General features: G+C 36.8%; 1 protein-coding gene across 7 annotated transcripts in view; it reads right to left on the reverse strand.

Annotated features, from left to right (window-relative positions):
- The window catches only part of NCOR1 (nuclear receptor corepressor 1), a 65,847-nt gene that overhangs the window by 34,597 nt on the left and 13,163 nt on the right, over positions 1–18,087 (reverse strand). For 6 of the 7 annotated variants that reach the window (XM_057415362.1, XM_057415370.1, XM_057415384.1 and 3 more), the window contains exons 2-14: positions 16,690–16,867; positions 14,854–14,993; positions 12,517–12,712; positions 10,647–10,829; positions 8,730–8,843; positions 6,385–6,441; positions 5,884–5,936; positions 5,359–5,425; positions 4,192–4,364; positions 2,166–2,256; positions 1,441–1,619; positions 915–969; positions 12–113 (exon numbers count right to left, since the gene is read on the reverse strand). In XM_057415362.1, coding sequence (XP_057271345.1) covers positions 12–113; positions 915–969; positions 1,441–1,619; positions 2,166–2,256; positions 4,192–4,364; positions 5,359–5,425; positions 5,884–5,936; positions 6,385–6,441; positions 8,730–8,843; positions 10,647–10,829; positions 12,517–12,712; positions 14,854–14,993; positions 16,690–16,797 — 1,518 coding nt within the window. In that variant the 5' untranslated portion in view covers positions 16,798–16,867. Of the gene's footprint in view, positions 1–11; positions 114–914; positions 970–1,440; positions 1,620–2,165; positions 2,257–4,191; positions 4,365–5,358; positions 5,426–5,883; positions 5,937–6,384; positions 6,442–8,729; positions 8,844–10,202; positions 10,288–10,646; positions 10,830–12,516; positions 12,713–14,853; positions 14,994–16,689; positions 16,868–18,087 lie in introns of those variants that run through there. The other variant, XM_057415392.1, reaches the window with a different exon arrangement.

Raw genomic sequence — 18,087 nt, forward strand, 5'->3', positions numbered from 1 at the left:
ATTTTAGATACCTGGTTTCTTCCTCTGCGTTTACCATAATTTCTTCGCACAAGGGCCTTATAATTTTCATTTTTCTTGGTCAAATAATAATATAATACACAGTCGGGAACATTCTAAAGTGAAAAAAATTAAAAAACAAGATTAGGGTTTACTCCTATAAGATACTATAGGCTTGGTATTTAATATCTCTCAACACTTAAACTATTCAGCCCCTAGACTAACATAAAATTCTATTAGGTTTGTTTACTCAGCAGGGAAATGAATTCACACACAAATATAACAATATAACTATGCATAAAATTATAGTGTTAAAGAAGTTTCATGCATTCATAATATCCCTTGGCTACTTCAGTCTGCATGATTTAATCTATCTGACAACTTGCAAGTTTGAAAGCTCCTATTTATCATGACAGCTGTACATATTCAAGATTCTGTAGCAAGTCTTGGCAAATCCTAAATCTCTATTAATTCTTACACCAGTTCTGCAAAATCAGTTCTAAAGACTAAAACTAGTTCTAAAGACTAACTCAGCCAGCAGTAGGCTCTCACCGACTTCAAAGGCGGTGGCAAGACTTCTTAGAGTTAGCACAGTAGCTCAGAAGAGCCAATTATATCCTTATCTGAGCACAGAGATAGTTAAAGAAGCTTACCTGCTTCAAAAAGAAAGTACGATCAAAACTCAATGAAGTGTCATTTTCTTTTATTGTTGTCAACAGTGACATTTCACTAACTTTTATTAGACATTTGCATGCACTGATTGTGTTACTGATCAAATATTATAAAATCCTGTCAAAGCAGTAACTTTTTTTGGACTTCATTTTTTTTTCCAGGAAGAGAAAATGATGCTGGGATAAATGACTTACATTTGCAAAGTAAAGGAGCCCACCCTAGGCTCTACTTAATAAAGGTCTTACCTTTCGTTCCAGGTAGGAAGCAATTAGACCAAAGTTCTTGGGATGTTGGACAAACCTTTTGTAAATCAGAAATTATTGAAGTTTAACAACATAATTCATGATCAAATAAGCAAAGCAGACTTCCAAACAATCTGTTCCATCAGCAAGCCTTTGATTTACACAACTGAAATTAGTCTAAAAAGCCCAGGTTTTGAACTGTGCAAATTTCAAACTAAGTACTTAAAATTAGCTGATATAATGAGATCATATACCTACTCTTTTCACTTTAATCTCATCATAGAACTCAGTTATTTTTGAGAAAATTTCTTATCTAAGGACTAAATGCATGTGATGAGCCTACTCAGGTGAAAAATAAGTGGCAAAGTCTAAAACTTTTACAACATTTCATGCATCCAACACAGAATATTATCAAATATTACTGCACAAAAGCATCAGCATTCCCGATTTAACTGATGTTTACTGTGGGGTTAGGTATTTAACTGTCATTTGCAATGCAATAAAAATAAAAGATAAGAAAGCCCATTACTTTTCCTTAAAAATCTCTTTCTCATGGTCGGTCCAGACATTCATGAATTGTCTGTCTTTATAGACTTTCATGGGATCCTCCATCAGACCATTCATATTAATAAACTTCACTCGTCTTTGTTCTGCATCAAACATCATGGGAGGAATGACAGAAAGCTGACGCATTTGTTTTTCATTATTCTGCAGGCAAAGAATAAAAGAAAAAGTAAAGAATACAGAAAGTTGCTTCTCATGTTTACAGTTCTTGAATTACACAACTCTTTAAAGCTCCACCATAGTATACATTCACAAGTTAGTCTGAAATTTCTTTTTGTCCACTTAACCCTTCCAGAAAAGTTGCCCCTACCCCAATGAACATTTACACAGTCAGCTGAAGGAAACAGTGTTTCAAGCGATGAAAAACTAAACTGGTGTTGGGTTTTAGAAAGGAAGAGTTTTCACATTTGTTAGAGCTGTGAAAAACCAGGTTGTGGCAAACCTGTAATGACCACAAGACACAGGAGAAAAATCTAGGACAGATACAATTAGGAGGAGGCATGATCCATAAAAGTATTCTTAAGACCTGTTTCAAGCCAAGCTTCCCATAGATTCTCTCAAATCTCTCAAATCCCCAAAGTTTTCTCTTATCAAAAAAATAAACCTTCTGAAAGAGACCTTTCACTGCCAATAAAAGGATATTGAGTTATTTGCTGTGCTGCTACAGCAAAGTACAGAAAATAGCCTCACCTCCTGCTCAGAGAGCCCATCAATGATTTCAGAAATCTCATGTTCACTTCTAGCAATAGTTGCTGAAAGTCCAGCTCCTCTTTGACCAACTCTAGAAAAAGGGGAAAACAGATGTAGTGAGGATAAAGCGTAAAAGAGCTGTACTTTCAGATTTGGTACACAACAATGACAACCTTCAGAATTCCTTAAAATCCTGTTGCCAGTCTCCCAGATCAGTTAGGACTGGTCTTTTATAAGTAGTCTCATGGTACAACTTCTGTTCATGTACTCCAAATTCAAACAACTGCTCAGTTTTAGAGGCAAATGTGCAAAGCTCACAAGAAGGGCATGCTTGAATCAACATCCAGCAAGGGGTGTTACCAGTGATTCCATTGTAAGCATGTGTTTTAGGACTCATTAATATGCTTCTGTTGAGTATCAGAAATGCTCATCAGTGGCACAGAAATCACCATCTTAATCAATACATCTGAGACACTGAATAACAGCTTATTTTTTTTTTTAAAGAAAAAACACAAAATTTCACCGATTTAATCAAGTTACTAACACAGTGCTGAGGCTCATCACAATAAAAGGAAGTTTTCAACTTTTGAACTAACAGGGAGAGCTGTAATTTTGAAGAATTTTTCAGCTAGTGATCTTTACACTTAAGAACATCATAATACATTAGGGCACATGGATCAAAAAGCATTTCAGAGATAAATATCACTGAGAGACATTAACACCATCATTTGCTCAAAGATTTTACTGAAGTAATCAGTTTGTACAAAATCTGTCAAAAAACCACCAAACCAATCCTTAGTATTTCTACATCAACAGTATTAGGAGCACAGCTATAGACAAAGATGCTATTGCATTAGAGAACATAAATACAGTGTAAACAGATGGCCCCTTCCCAAGCAGTTTGCAGTTACAAAGATGAGATGTGTTTTTAAAGTAAAAGCTTCTCATAGATAGAAGTGCTGTTTCCATTCTAACAGTTTACTTTTTCCTCTTTTCTTGATTCCCCAAAGCCAGATACTGCAGCCTTCACAATAAATTGCAAACCAGCTGCTTTTCCTATGTTTTATGAATTAAGGTGATTTAGACAGATGGGTAGGATTAAATCTTTATAGGGCTTGAACTCTCAAAGGTGTATTAAAATGATTTCAAACATTGGATAAACACATTTTAACACAACTGAATCAAACCCAACCTAATTTTAATGTACTTCCTACAACTTTGAACTCTCAAATGAATTGCACTTCATTCCTTTTAAGACTTTTTGTACAATTTCCATTTAAAAAGTGTCTGATAGATTAAAATTAAATAATAGGGACTTAATACTTAATAGGCAAAACCGTGCAATTCAAAAAGCAAATGTGTCTTGAATAAAATTACATAGCAAGTAGAACAAAAGATCACTCAAATGTTAATTAAAGAAGTCAAATGATTTTTAGAGTGTGTAGGCTAATGAATATAGGGATCATGAAACACAAGAGTAACGGAGACACCCAGTGACAGAAAAATAGAAGGATAAAATAGGGTGTAGGCCCAAAATGAACAGGCTCGCTTTAAACTGACGCTCCACAAATCTCTCTGTGCACTTCAGCTGCTTAACTCATAGTCTCACTGAACACCATAACCTATGAGCCTCTGCTAATTGCCCTCTTTTCCGTATTTCTTTTGGAAAATATGGGGTTTGAGCAGATCTAAAAAAGGGGGATAGGAAAGCACCAAACTGATGAAGTCAGCACAAAGCTGACAGGGACAGACAGGAAAGGCTGAGATATACAAGGACAGTGGATATACAAGGACAATCATGAAGATCCTGAGGATGTGAAGTGAAATGAGCTGAATGCCATGAAACACAGTGAACAAAAGAAAGAACATTTTAGTTTACATTGTACGATACACTGATGCTCCTTTTAAAGGAATAAAGCAATGAGTATAAAACAACCATTAAGCTGAAGCAATTTTCTTGTAAGTAATTCTAAAACTGAAGTTCTAAGATGTATTTTGTAGGAATATTTCAAATCCATGGTAATACCTTTGGAATCGTTCTTGCTGTTCTCTTTGCTTCCGAATTTCTGGAAATTGTTTTTCATAGTATTCTCTTGTTTTGCTCTCCTTTGCTTTCCTGCGTGGATTATTTTCTATCCTGTCAACTTTCTTCTCCCATGCCTCCATCAGCTGATCATAACGTTGACAGATTTTCTGTTCCTGTTAAATTCCAAAAGTAAGCCTTGAACTAAACAAAAATGCACTAAGACATCAGTCCACATAACATGGGTAGGCTCCCAGACTGAACAATCATATTTTTCCTGCTCTAGTGGCTTCCATTTTGATGATGACACACACACCCAATTTTCAGGAGAGAAGGTGAGGAAGTGGATATAAAAATGCAGATTTTGAATAGTACACACTATTTCTTTGCTTTATACATCACAACAGTACTTGGCAACTGCTATTACTGCCTTCCAGAAATCTCACATCTCCTGGTACCAGGCTTTTCATTAGTGGAATTTGTTTGATTTTTATTTATTTGAAATGTTTAATTAACAGAATGGGGTTGGAATGATCACAGTATATCCTCAAACTCAGCCATATGCTATTTAACCCCCCCCCCCCCCCCCGACTGTAAGAATTTAAATACTTCATTACATTTTCATGGTGGGATCTTCCAATTCAATACATAATCTTCTGCTATTCATAATAACAATAATGATCTCTCAGACACCACCAAAAAAAGCCTTCTGACTTTGTATGCCACTTGCTACAACAGCATGCACACAAAAGCATTAGATCAATTAATACTGGTATCTAACATATACAAGTTGGATTAAAATGCTGTCAGACTTCAAAAATCAGAAATCTGCCCTATTTTCTTTCAGATATTATAACTACTATACTAAAAAAACATTCAGAGAGAGGCCAGGCATGACAGTTAAAGATTTTCATTGGGTCCCTTTCATACATACTCTTTAGGAAGAAAAGCTTTCTCCTTATTGCAGTTTAGATGGTTTTCAGTCAAATAATCAACAAACCAGTTGTAAACCTGCAGTTTATTTTCCAACAAATCATCCAAATTTTAGCTTAAGATCTTTTTCTGATCGACAGGATTTACATGTTTGTAAATGTTTGGGGATGCAAGTCAAGGATCCAGACAGAAAACCAACTCGTATGTGCTCTTTATACAAAAAAATGGGAATATTACCCGTTGTTTTCTTGCATGATTTCTTCTTTTAAAGAACAGTATTAGCTTTTTCCTCATCACTTGGTTTCTGGAAAGCAAAATTAGAACAAAGTACATAAGAATTAAGCACTTCTAAACTACTCAACAAAGCCCATTAGATGCTAGATGTCAGATCATTATTAGAAAAAGTATTTATTTTGGGGTATAGAAAGCAGAGGGAAAATTCCTGATGAAGCAATGATCTTAGCAATACTGTATTTTATCAGATAGAAGATTCCTGAAGATAGGTAGAACACACAATTGAGACACAAAAGCTTCCAATTTCAAGCTAGGTGCTCTCTTTCACCACAAGAAAAATAGTTTGCTAAAACGAGTAAATTTGGCTTAAGATGATACACTCTGGGAGAGTGTAATTGCAATTCAGCCCTGAAGCTAAGAGGTTTACAGTATACCGCTAAAAAAAAATAAGTACACAGCTACAGTTGAAGAAGTGGAGCAAGTGTAGATCCCTTAAAAGGCACAATAACAAGAGATTAAAGCACTTACGTTTTGATGTTTTCATGGTAGACTTTTGTGTCTGATGGTTGGTTGTAAAGTGGCTGCAATTTTGGATTAGAAAAGGTACACTTAGGACGTCTCAATGTATGTAACTCTAAAAGTACATGCAACGTATTTAACAATATTTTAGTATTCTGCTAACAGTGCACTCAATCTGAGATGCAGCAATCTGAAAGGACTAGAAGATATTCAACACAAAGCACAGGTTACTTAAAATTAGATTATAACTAGTTATGTATATAACAGTATTATTTTTTTTTCCATACTGTTCTCTCAAGTAGATTCCAATCTGTTTTCAAAATGACACTTATGTGGTCAATCAGTTCATCAAGCCCCAATTCACATTTAAGCACACAGTTCCTATATACATACACACAGAACTACATCTGTTCATCACAACAGAATTACAGCAACTAGCAAGACATAAAGGGAGGCAGTAGGGAGGGAGAGACGGGATCAAAACCAAAACCAAATCCAAGCACAACTTACCAGTTCAACTTTTGGACCAAGACCTTCAAATATCTTGTGAGCTTCTTCTGCTTTTTTCTGCAAGCAAGATTTTTGTACAGTCCAAGTAAATAATCTGAAATCAGTGTCAGAAGTGTATCTGAACTCTTTCACTTACACTAGGTGCTAAACCCTTCTCTGCCCAAACTATATCCTTCTTAATCTACTTCTACAATGTTGCCTCAGCAAATCAAGAAACCTGTACTTGAATTGTGCAGTTACTACTCTGATCTCTGTGTTTGGAAGTTGACAGGGCATAAAGGCAGAAACTGACTACCGCAGTTCATTTAATAAATAATACAGCAAATAATTGTTAAGAGGAAGAGAGGTGTCCGGTAAAACAAAAATTAGTTAACTTTGGAAAATAGAATTAAGAGACTAAAATCCTCCAATTGCCAAGCCTGAGAGTGTGAATCAATGTGTACGTAAACAAACATGGAGGTTCATTAAAGGTCCTCCTTCCACTGGGTGAAGACCTCAAAATAATTCTGACCCTAAAGGAGGCAGCTCTACATGAGACAGCTGGCTTTCACAAATTTCAAGCCTGTACTGTCTTCCAAAGCCCTTTCTCAGAAGAGAAGGCTACCTGAAATAACCCAATCTAGTTCAAATTTGCTTCTTTCCCCCCAGTAGCTGTATGTGTTAGCCCTAAGGCATTTGCAAATATAGAATGGACTAATCCATTAAGCAGTTATTATTAGAAAGTGTTTTGCTAAGTTCTAACCTTTTTCCATGTAAATTCAATCTTGAGGAAGTATTTGGAACTCACGGCTGCACAAAGTAATGGTATATCAAGAAAATATTATAGTATTACCCTGGTACATTGTTTTTTCTGGTCTCAAAAGATTTAAAATTTAACTCTAGCCCTATTATCTTAGCCAAATTTTAACCAACAGTAGCTGAATATCAAAAGTAATTATCCTAAACTGTATGGTTTGAAGATGACAGCTGCCAAAGGACTGTCCTCTTGTACAACTGCAGAAGAGATACCAAACAGGTGCTACAGACACAAATGGCTTAATACATCTTTAATAACCCTTTAAGTAAGTCAGTGAGTATTGGCATGTGCTATTAGTATTAAGCCAATCAATGCTGCCATTCTACATGACACATAATTTCTGATATAAGAACTCAAAACAAGTGCTAAAACTGATTCACAAATGAATCAAGTTTGGTAATTCCCCTTGTATATAGAATACTGTACGAACAGCTACACAAACAGAAGCAGCTAATTGATTACTATATACTGACACACTACTCCACCTCAGGCAACACAGAAATGGGATTCCTCATCTCCTAGCACATACACAACATAGGGAGTGCAATAGCAAGTTCAAAATTCTCTTGTAGAATCCATCAGTAACCAGTTAGCAGAGAAAGAGTAGCACAGCAGCCCACTAAGATGTACATATTGCTGTACATTGCTTACATCAGTTCTTATAACACAGTAATTGCCTCAATGTTCTGTATTAAGTAAATACATCAAACTTCAGAGAGAGCTGGGGAAAGGGGAAAACAGACTGAATGGAATGTTTGGGATACAGTTCTACTCTAGAAAATCTAGTATTGTGTTGCAGTTTTTTACCACCTCAAATTTGCAACAATAGTCTATTGTAACAGAAGTTAGATGTTCCTCTAAACTACAAAACAGAATTGGGAAATTAAACAAACATATACTGCTCTCACAAAAGAGTAAAATACGTTCAAAACCAGCGGATATCCAATTCACTAATCTCAAACTACCAGGGGAAAAAAAAGCAGCAAGCACTTCGCTGCTGTTTGTGATCTACTGATCTCTTGTACTTTTGTCACCACTTATGCAACACAAGCTCACAATTCACCTACATACTGCTTCTTCATATCTGTTCATTTAAACAAAGTGCCAGAAGTCAGAGTTTAAAGAGAAGGCATGTAATCTTACAACATATGCAGCTTTTCCCCTTCAGCCAATTTAAACGTTGGGCCTTCAGTCAAGCTTCTCAGTTTTTATGCGAGGAAAAGAGCATTTAAGACTAATTTCTGAAGCATTTTTTCATACCCATCATGTGTGTGTTCATATATACCCATCTGAACACCAGGGTCTAGGGATGAGACCCACAGATGTGTTTCCCTAGAGTGCTTGCAAGATAAAAGAAGGATCCTGTGATCACAAACAGTCATGAAAATGTCATTCATTTAAAGAAGTAAATGGGTATTAAAAGAGGGGTGGGCAAATCAATAAAACAGATGAAGCAAAAACTGCTCCACAGAAGCAAATGAAGATGTAATGAATTTTAGCAGCTGGGTCAGATTCACAGCTACGCTATTCAACTAAAAAGCGCTCTTACCCGATTCTCGTCGTAAATGATTTGGACAATACTGCGGTGTTTCTGTTCCACTGGAGGAGGGGAGACAGGCCTCTCTGGCTCTGGAGGCTTAGCAGCTTCTTCTTCAAGTTGTTGCTAAGAGACAAAAGAAAGAAAATCAGCCATCCGTACCATGTTACCCTTACCAGTAATTAGTCACCAGAGATAAAATATGCAGCCGATCAACAGTTAGCACCGCCTGTTATTCGTCTTCTTAACTGACAAGGAGTGAATGAAGTAATTTTAATGCCAACAAGGAAGGTAAGAAGACTATTTTTTGTACTATTAGTAAACCAAATTAAGAGTTTACAGGACTCACCTGCATTGAAAAAGACTTGTTTTAGCTTGACATTTAAAGACATTGTCACATTTATCATCACTATTTAAGTTTAAGCAAAAGTATTAACTTTGGGGAACAGTTAACACCAAACCTGCCTTCTCACGGAGGAAATCATCCACAGTGCTCACTTTCTACATTCTAGATATTTCAGTGTCACTACTACTACTGTCTCATTGTTTAAATAGGCAGAAAAAGTCCTAACCTATTCCTCATCATTCCAAACGTACTTCAGAAATAAATCACTCCACATGTACTGAAGTTCCAAGATTGTTACAATACCAAACAAGCAAAAAAAAAATACCAACAGCAAAAAAAAAACCTGTAATCTTTTCCTAGCTGCTACACTGCTGTGATTTGCTTCCACACCAAATAAATCTGGTTCAGAGACATCTTCACTTTTTAATTGTAAATCTCCCTCATCCATGCCTGCCACAAAGATACAACAAAGAACTTCTGACACTAGGGATCCATCCTGTCATGCAGTAGTGGCTAGAATGTGCTATACTGCCACGCAAGATTTCCAAATCTGAAAGTTTTGTAGGAAAAACCCAGGCTCAATTACAGCAAGCAACAGAAACTCACAGCCAGGTACGTTGTGACATCCTTGGGATTTTTCTGCTGAAAGAAATTTTACAGGTCACTAAAACTACAAGACACTTTAGGGGCTTCTAAAATTCAGACATAATTAAATGCTTCCATGCGATAAGAACACACCACTCCAGAGTTGTCTATTTGTTTTCCTGGACATACAAGTTAACGAATCCTATTGTGCAACTTATTTCCTACAGAGGTCCCACTGAAAGAATAAAAAGGTAAAGCTGGTATTACATCTATGGATCTTTGAAAGCCTTAAAAGGAAAAGGAGACAAGGACTTTGTTTTTCCCAATGAATAACAGATGCCTAAATTGAAGGGTGGGTTTAGTTGGCCACAACAGCTACTGGGAAAGCAACAACTACTGCCAGAAAACGTTTCCTTTGCCTCCAGCGGCTGAAGTGCAGTTCTCTTATGCAAAACATAGCCAGGACCACCTAAAAAACGTGGTATTTCCTCCTGTATTTCTCTGCTGTCTCCGTTTACTTGCATCCCACCTACTACACTTTCCCCAAGGCTGACCTTAGCTCCAGATGTTAGGATTTCTTGCCCTTGTGGAAACAGATGATCCAGGGACTTTTGTACAAGCTCTGGTTTTGGAGATGCATGCAAGGATTCTTCCCTTGCATAGGCTGTGAAAGAGGAAAGATGACAGTCTCCCCTCACTCAGCAGTCATCTTTAAAGCTGACATTACAGTCACAGCGCCCTTGTTTCACCAGTCATCTAAAGTTCAATATAAATCCATCTACTGTTGGTGTTCCTCTATGGCTTCCTCCTAGTTTCAAAAATGTTTAAAACTACATGATGTCCAACCTGTTTAAACATTCTAGCAAAATCATATGCATAATCTTCCCTTTTTAGCTTGTTCATTTGGTTCATGTAACAAAAAAATTCACCACCACCAAAAATGAAGCTTTTCCACACCTTTTTCACTGGCAGATAACAGTAGTGTCTGTTATGCTTACTTGCTTTTTCTTCAGTTTAAGGATTTGCTGTTCAACTTTTGCAATTTCACGATCTACGCGGTCCATGCTCTGTATCAATTCTTCCTTTGACAGCTTTGAAGGTGAAGCATTTTGATCCTCCCCACAAGGCTGACCAGAAATTGGAGAAGATGGTCCCTCATGCTTTCCTCCAAAAGCCGGGTCCTTTCATATGGACAGTGTGGTGGGGGAGATTGAGAGAAATCAGTCATATTGATTAACATGTGAATGAGTGTTCAGTAATTAAACCAGCATGCATGAACTGAAAAGAATTTCCATTTATCTATATCTCTGTTGAGGAAATGAGTTAAAGTTTAATATTTCCGTTTATTAATGCTCTAAATATTTTAGAATTAACTTGACAGCCCATTTATGATATCGTAATTTCAAAGTCCACCTTCAAAAATAACAGGACACTTCAGTGTCTACCTTGAAACTGAAATAAGATCAAAACATCTCCCTTATCTTCCTTAAAAGTAAACAGTATCTTTTATCTTTAAAGGAAAGGTTACTTGAGAGCCAACCCTCAATACTCCGCACATACACTGAAGAGGATATTCTTGTAACCATGACCAGCCTGATAAAGTACATCTGGAGTTAGTTGTGGTTATAAATGTTGTTACGTTCTCTTGAACCTAACACAACTTAAAAATGATGACTTAAGAGAGGACAGGTCCCTATTTATTTGGTTTTGATTTTTTTGTCTTTGGGTTTTTTTTGTCCGTTTCCAAACGACACATTTCAACATGCTTCATGTTCTAACATCAGCACAGTTGTACCTTTTGTTTATGTTCTCAGACCATCATGCTCCATGACTACCTAGCTGGTAAATGCTAGCTCAGCAATACAGCCCTCATCCAAGCCAGTCTGACTGATGACATGTTTGAATGCCTCTTCTCCTCAAGATAATACTAGGCTGTATTGGTAAATTGAGACAGTAAATTTCCACATGTAGCACCTGGATAAAAGCTTAGTTACTGTGAACATGTTAATATCGCTTAGTTTCTCCAGCCCCCTTTGATCTTTGCCATGCAACACAGCGAGTTACTAAAAAAATCACACGCTATCATAATTTCACTTCACAGTTTATTCACGTGATAAAAGGAATGGCAGAGAAAAGACAAGTAATCAACTGTTTAAAGTCTGGTGCCTATTAGATTTTGAATCCGTATGGTGAAATTTTTCTTTACATGATCTGGGTCTAGGGACTTGAGCTTCAGAAGTCACACAGCGCCTTTTTGGTGAGTGAGGCTGCATGCTTGTGTGCGCACATGAGAGAAGGTATTAAATATTAGAGAGACTGGTCTGCTCTATACAAATAGCTCTCACCAATATTCAGTATCTACAATAAAAAATATCTACACCAAACTACATTGTCCTACCCTCACCCAAAATGAAGCAGTGAGAATTACTGTTCTGTAAATAAGCAGATTCGTTTTAAGTGCTTAAGGAAAAGGGGGTGGAAGGGTGTACTTTGACCATTCAATACAAATATTACAGAAAAAAACAGATCTACATTAATCTGCCACTAGATTTCAATTGTAAAGCAGAAATATTTCATGCACTATATCTTAATCATTTTGCAAATGAGTTTTTAATAACTTAAGAGTGCAATGGCAACTCAGAACATCAGACTCTTTACTGTGTTTGAGGCAGACTTATCTCCTTGTTCTTTCTATAAGAGTAACACTGACTCATGACAAGTTTGTGATAACGTGCAACATTAAATTTCTGGGATTGAAAAATGAGCCTTAAGCAAATTAAAAAAAAATTACCTAACAGCAAAGAATTTATTTGCTCACTACAACATAGTGATTTACACCTTCAGCACTGCAACCAGAAAAGGCTTTACCTTCTTAATATCTGCAGATCTCAACCCTTCCTGCAGAGGATGTACTAAAGGCAAGACAGTAGCTGCGCTGACACGCTGAAAATGGGAATCGGAGACTTGCTCAAGACGTGGTCGCTTAGATTCCAGTGAATCATGATCTGTCTGAGATGGACCTGGATGAAATTGCTGTTCATATCCAGTTCTCCTTTCCTGAGGCCTAATACACAGAAGAGAGAAACTATTAAAATATATACTGTCCATACAAGAAAAATATTTGGTGTTTCTCAACCCTTTTCAAATATACAGGAGACGCAATACAGTGAAGCCCCTTCTAAACAGTAAGACAAACGTTTCTAAGTATGATCTCCTAAAATACAGGTTAAAATCCACAAAAAAAAAAAAAAATCAAAGTTTTCTTCAGTCTTAAAAGACAGTTTAAACAGATACCCATCATTACAAGCACCCGAAGAAACTTAACCACTGCGACAATGACACTGTTCAAATCAAAGTTCCGATTCAAACTGTAAACAAAAAAATCCATGAGATAAACATCGTATTATATTCCACTGAACACAGATGGCCACAACAGCTCCATTGTTTCCTTTTTGCAGTCAAATAATTTTCAAATATACACAGAATGCTTGAAATGGGCCACGAGTCTATTTGGAACTTGATCTCTACTAAAACACTACTCTATGACAGAAACAGTCATTGATTCAACCCATGAGTCATCTAAAACCTCCTCCTCCTCCTAAAAATGCAGAACACTATCACTAGCTCCTTTACAGAGCAATGCACAGGATGTCCATAAAAGAACCTCATATGCTTCAACATCTTCCTATGAAGTGCCACTGAAGAGATGACAGTAGTTTCCTGTATTTTGCCAGAACTACTGAATAAGCTTTTACAAATTTACAAAAGGGGGAGAGGATTTATTTCTGCTGTAAACTGACATTCTGAGAACTCTACAAGCTACTATGATTCTCAGCACTAAAGCAGAGCCTTACTGGCATTTGGTGACGAAGGCAAGACACAAGCCCCAGGTTTCACTATCACCAAGTTATTTCTGGGAATATTCTAATGAGATTTTAAGATATAATAATATTTAAATAACATTAATCACTGGTATTTTTTCAGAACCAGGTTATCTCAGTTATAACCAAAATAAACTGCTAGCAGTAATCCAGCATATAGCTGTCCCTAGCAGATATACTTACTAAGAGTCCAAGGGAAAAAAAAGAGCTTGTTATAAGCAATAATACTTGCTTACAACTGCACATCAGCATACTAATATGCTAAAGAATTGAGAAGCATAAATCATATAGTAACCTCTCCCCTTAACAGAAGCATATTCTTGCTAACTTACTACAATCCAATTCATCATACCCTGATCTATAGTGCGTTTTTAATTTCTAAATTTGATTTTCAGAGTACATCCAATATTCCTCAGGTATACAGTCAATGAATGCTTAATATAGCCTGAAAACTTTCTTGAACCTATCAACCTTCCAGTAATACTAATGTACATTTGAGCATTCATCAATATCCACCATGAAGTAACCCATTTTATTGAGAAGATATTACTAAGATGAAACTAAGTTACACCATATGATTCAATGTATGCGTGCACTCCATTTGTCCTCAGTTCACCTACTGGACCCAGATCAGTTGCAGCTACTTACAGAGACAGGAGTGGTATACGAGACTGACAAAAAGGATATTTAAAACACATGATATGGAGCTGTCAAGTGTCTTGCCAAAAGTAATATACATTCCCATTTAGTCCTCTGTGCCTAGAAGTCCATTTTCTGCCACATTTCAGTGCTTTACAACTCTTACAACTCAAGTACCCAACTAGCTTTATTTCTTCTTACTTGCCCAGCCACACAGATATCATCTGTTGAATAAACAAGCCTAATCTAGAAAATATGACAGGTAGTATTCACTCTAACAACTCCTGCACTTGCTGCTTCTACTCATCAAGATGAAATTATCCAAAGGTACAAACTCTACACACTTCTGGCCTAAACAGCATGAAAAAGCTTGTGCTATGCACTTGGATTCTCAGAAGTTTGCTGTTAGGAGAGATCTGGGAAAAGTGAAGCAGACAGTCACTTCCTGTCTATGAAACAAATGCACTAGTTAAGCCAAAGGGACTGAGGAATTACACAACAGCTACAACACTCAAGCGCAGGAGACCAACACTACTACAACAACGAGCAGCATAACAAAATCCAGTACTTAGACAAAAACTATGAAACACAGAATCCTTTCTGTTCAAAAGTTGAAACTAACCTTACAGAAAGCACAGACTCATGGGAGATTCATGTTCACATACTTCAAAACCAGAATCCTCACCTGTCAGAGCCCGGGTGAAATTCGGAAAGCAAGGAAGGCCTGCGCCGAAGTTGCTGCTGCTGTTGCTGCTGCTGCTGCAGGAGCTGGGTTGCCTGACTGACTTCCAGGTGAGACGAGCGATAATCGGGAACTGCAAATTCCTAAATGAAAGACATTTCTGATGTTAACAAGAACAAAGGTACAGAAAACAGGATCAAAAGAGTTTGGCGTCCTGGAATGATCATTTCCAAAGATACTAAATACAGACCAAGACCATACCACTAAAACTTTAACCCAGCTCAAAAAATAAAAGCTTGTAAATGGCAGTTCTAAGTTTTAAACACTTATGCTAAGAATTTCACCCAACAATTTCTACCAAAACACAAATGAGTCAGCAGTAGAAAAATATCCACTCAAATCAATTTCACGCATCCAACCACAAAGTGGTAAAATGAGAATATATTTCAGCAACCCTGAAGCCATTTCTTCTGTTATCACCTCAAAACATTTTTACATCAGACATTTAATTAGAACTAAGAGTCAGACAAGACGCATTTCATTTATCATCAAAGTGAGGTACAAGACAATTTGTATATATGCGTCTTCAAAAGCAAAAACTTACTTTAAAAAATTATATGCAGCTGCGATTAACCAAAGAGAAGCTCTACAAGACACACAATAAGTCATTATCCATAATGATTTTGTTTTTATTAATTATCTGAAAATAAATATGGAGCATGCCAAAAAGCTCCTATTCTTGAATATCCTTTTGCAAACATGTAAGTAGAACAAAACATCTAAAGTGTCTGTAGCAGGAGAATTAAATTAAAATGAGAGAAACCTGAACTGTTCTAAAGCTAACAGCTAGCTCTCCACTGCCCACCATGCCATAGAGAGCACAGGATGGCAGAATGAATGCTCAGCAGGAATAACTAAGCAGGAGATTCTTAGAAATCATTACTCCAGTTCTGGCTAGCAGAACACAGGTAGCTGGAAGCACTGGTATAGCTGCTTCAGAAAAAAAAAGCAGTGTAACACAACTTTTTAACTTCAGATTCACATTCCCCACATTGCACACAGGTTTTGTCAAGCACCACATTTAGCTTACAGAGGATCTAGCCAAATACTCCTTACATAGGATGGAAGATAACTATGGGTGTACTTCTTATGCTCCTGGGCCTAATAGGAGATTAATTCGCCGTAAAAATTTAGTATCCACAAAAGCCACAAGAGCCCAGACTCTCAAAGGATTTGTTACAGCCAGAATGCTTCAGTCATATTACATGTACACTAACTGCAGGCAGATTATTCACAAATTCTTGGAAAATCATTGCTATCAATGAATACGGACTCAGCCACACTAACATTGGACAAATTTAGTATGACGACTAACCATTACTAAATTCAAGCAAAACTACAGCAGAAGTTCAAGAACACGATCCCTAGTGAATTTATTCAAACTACAAGAACCCAATGATAAAACCAGGAAGTTTATATTAATTCCCTGTGATAAAGGTCTAGAATTATAAAACTTGGATTTCTGACAAAAAACAAACCCCAAACCCCAACATAAAACTAAACAAGTAAAAAAGCAGATACATATATAATCTTAAAGAAGCAAAATGGAGTGCTTTCAGCAAAAAAAAAGGAGGGCAAACAAAACCAAACCACCCCACAACTATCTACCTAAGCAACACTGGCAGTTCTCAGCAGGGCATGTGGTCTGCAACTCCACTGTTTTCAAATGTGAACGAATTTTATTACATTGGTTTAAAAAGAAATAAAATACATCCCATTTGGCACAGCAAGCACCTGAATTATACTCTTGTTAGATTTGTAAGGCTCATGTCTCCTTACCTGCTGGTGCCGGGTGCTAGGGAAGGTGTACTGGACAGAGTGAGTAGGATAACGACTCTGTTCTGTGCTGAATGCTCCTTGGTTAGGAGGGTAGCCTGAACTTGACATTATCAGAGAAGAAGTCTTCACAAAGCTGTGAGATCAAGACCAGCAAGCAATCATGTTTCTAGGAAACCGCCTAAAGGAAAAAAGATCACTGATAAGCACCCAAGTACCAGATGTACTCACAATACATTACAGCCATAGTCACCTAAGCAAAACAACCATTACCAGTAAAAGCTTTTCCCTGATGTATTTATTTAATAGGTTACTCTAGTCTGAAACATGCTAACAGGTCTTAAATGAGCTCAAAATGAGACATGTCAGCATTGTCTACTTGAAGATTATATTGTTGGAATATATCATTTACCTTACCAGATGAATTAGGAGGGTTTTAAAAGCAAAGCAGGTTACTTAAAATAAATGTTACAGAGGATATAATAGTCTATAGATGGACTCTTTATTTACAGTAAATTTCTTTAACACAACATGAAGTTTACTTTCGTTTCTTCTACAGAGTGTCTGGATTCTATGAACTGTTTCTTACTTTCAGATTCAGGTAATCTTAGGGCTCCTCTGCTCAATATCACCTACAGTTTATTACACCACAGTGTATTAGTCAGGCCCTTAAATACTTTTACCATCTAAGAGCACCTTTACAGAAGTAGTTTATAAAAAAAGGCAGTCACAAAAAAAAAAAAACACACCCCAAACCCAACAATTTCAACTGACACCACATTTGTCTCATATAGGATGCCAGAAACTGAATATACTATGAAGCCTAAAAACAATCTTACTTAGTTAACATCTGATGGCTGCTTTGCCTCTATTGTATTCTCCAGCTACAGATTAACAGTAAACACTGTGATGCATACTGATCTGGAGAAGAATTTTAAAGACTGAAAACATCCAGACAAGTTCACTAACTCCAAGTATCTATGAAGCTGTGTATGTTTTCAGATGCTGAAGACCAGAAGACATTGATTAAACACTTGTGCCCATTAGGGCTTTAAGTGGGCAAGTTATGGGTCTAACCAAAAGAGTAGGACATATATATATATGTCCTCCATATTTCTAGGACAGTAATACAAGATATTTCTCTCTGATAGCTCAAAAGATGTAACCCTTAGAAGCCTTGGTCTTACATACAGAATTCTATCAGACCTGTAGCAAATTCTCAACCTCTGTTCCAGAGCCCAGCAGACATATCAGACCTTCACATAAAGTAACTGTTGATCCTTGCCTAGATCACTTCATTTCAAAGTGCATTCATCTGCAGCCTTTCACAACCACCACATGCGAAGTTATACTTCTGAACTGCACTTTCCATTAGCAATCAACAGACAAAATCAGCTCAGG

Source organism: Pezoporus wallicus, unplaced genomic scaffold (assembly GCF_028554395.1).
Source record: "Pezoporus wallicus isolate ANWC-B61680 ecotype Strahan unplaced genomic scaffold, APGP_CSIRO_Pwel_v1 contig_8517, whole genome shotgun sequence".
NCBI classification, from domain to species: domain Eukaryota; kingdom Metazoa; phylum Chordata; class Aves; order Psittaciformes; family Psittacidae; genus Pezoporus; species Pezoporus wallicus.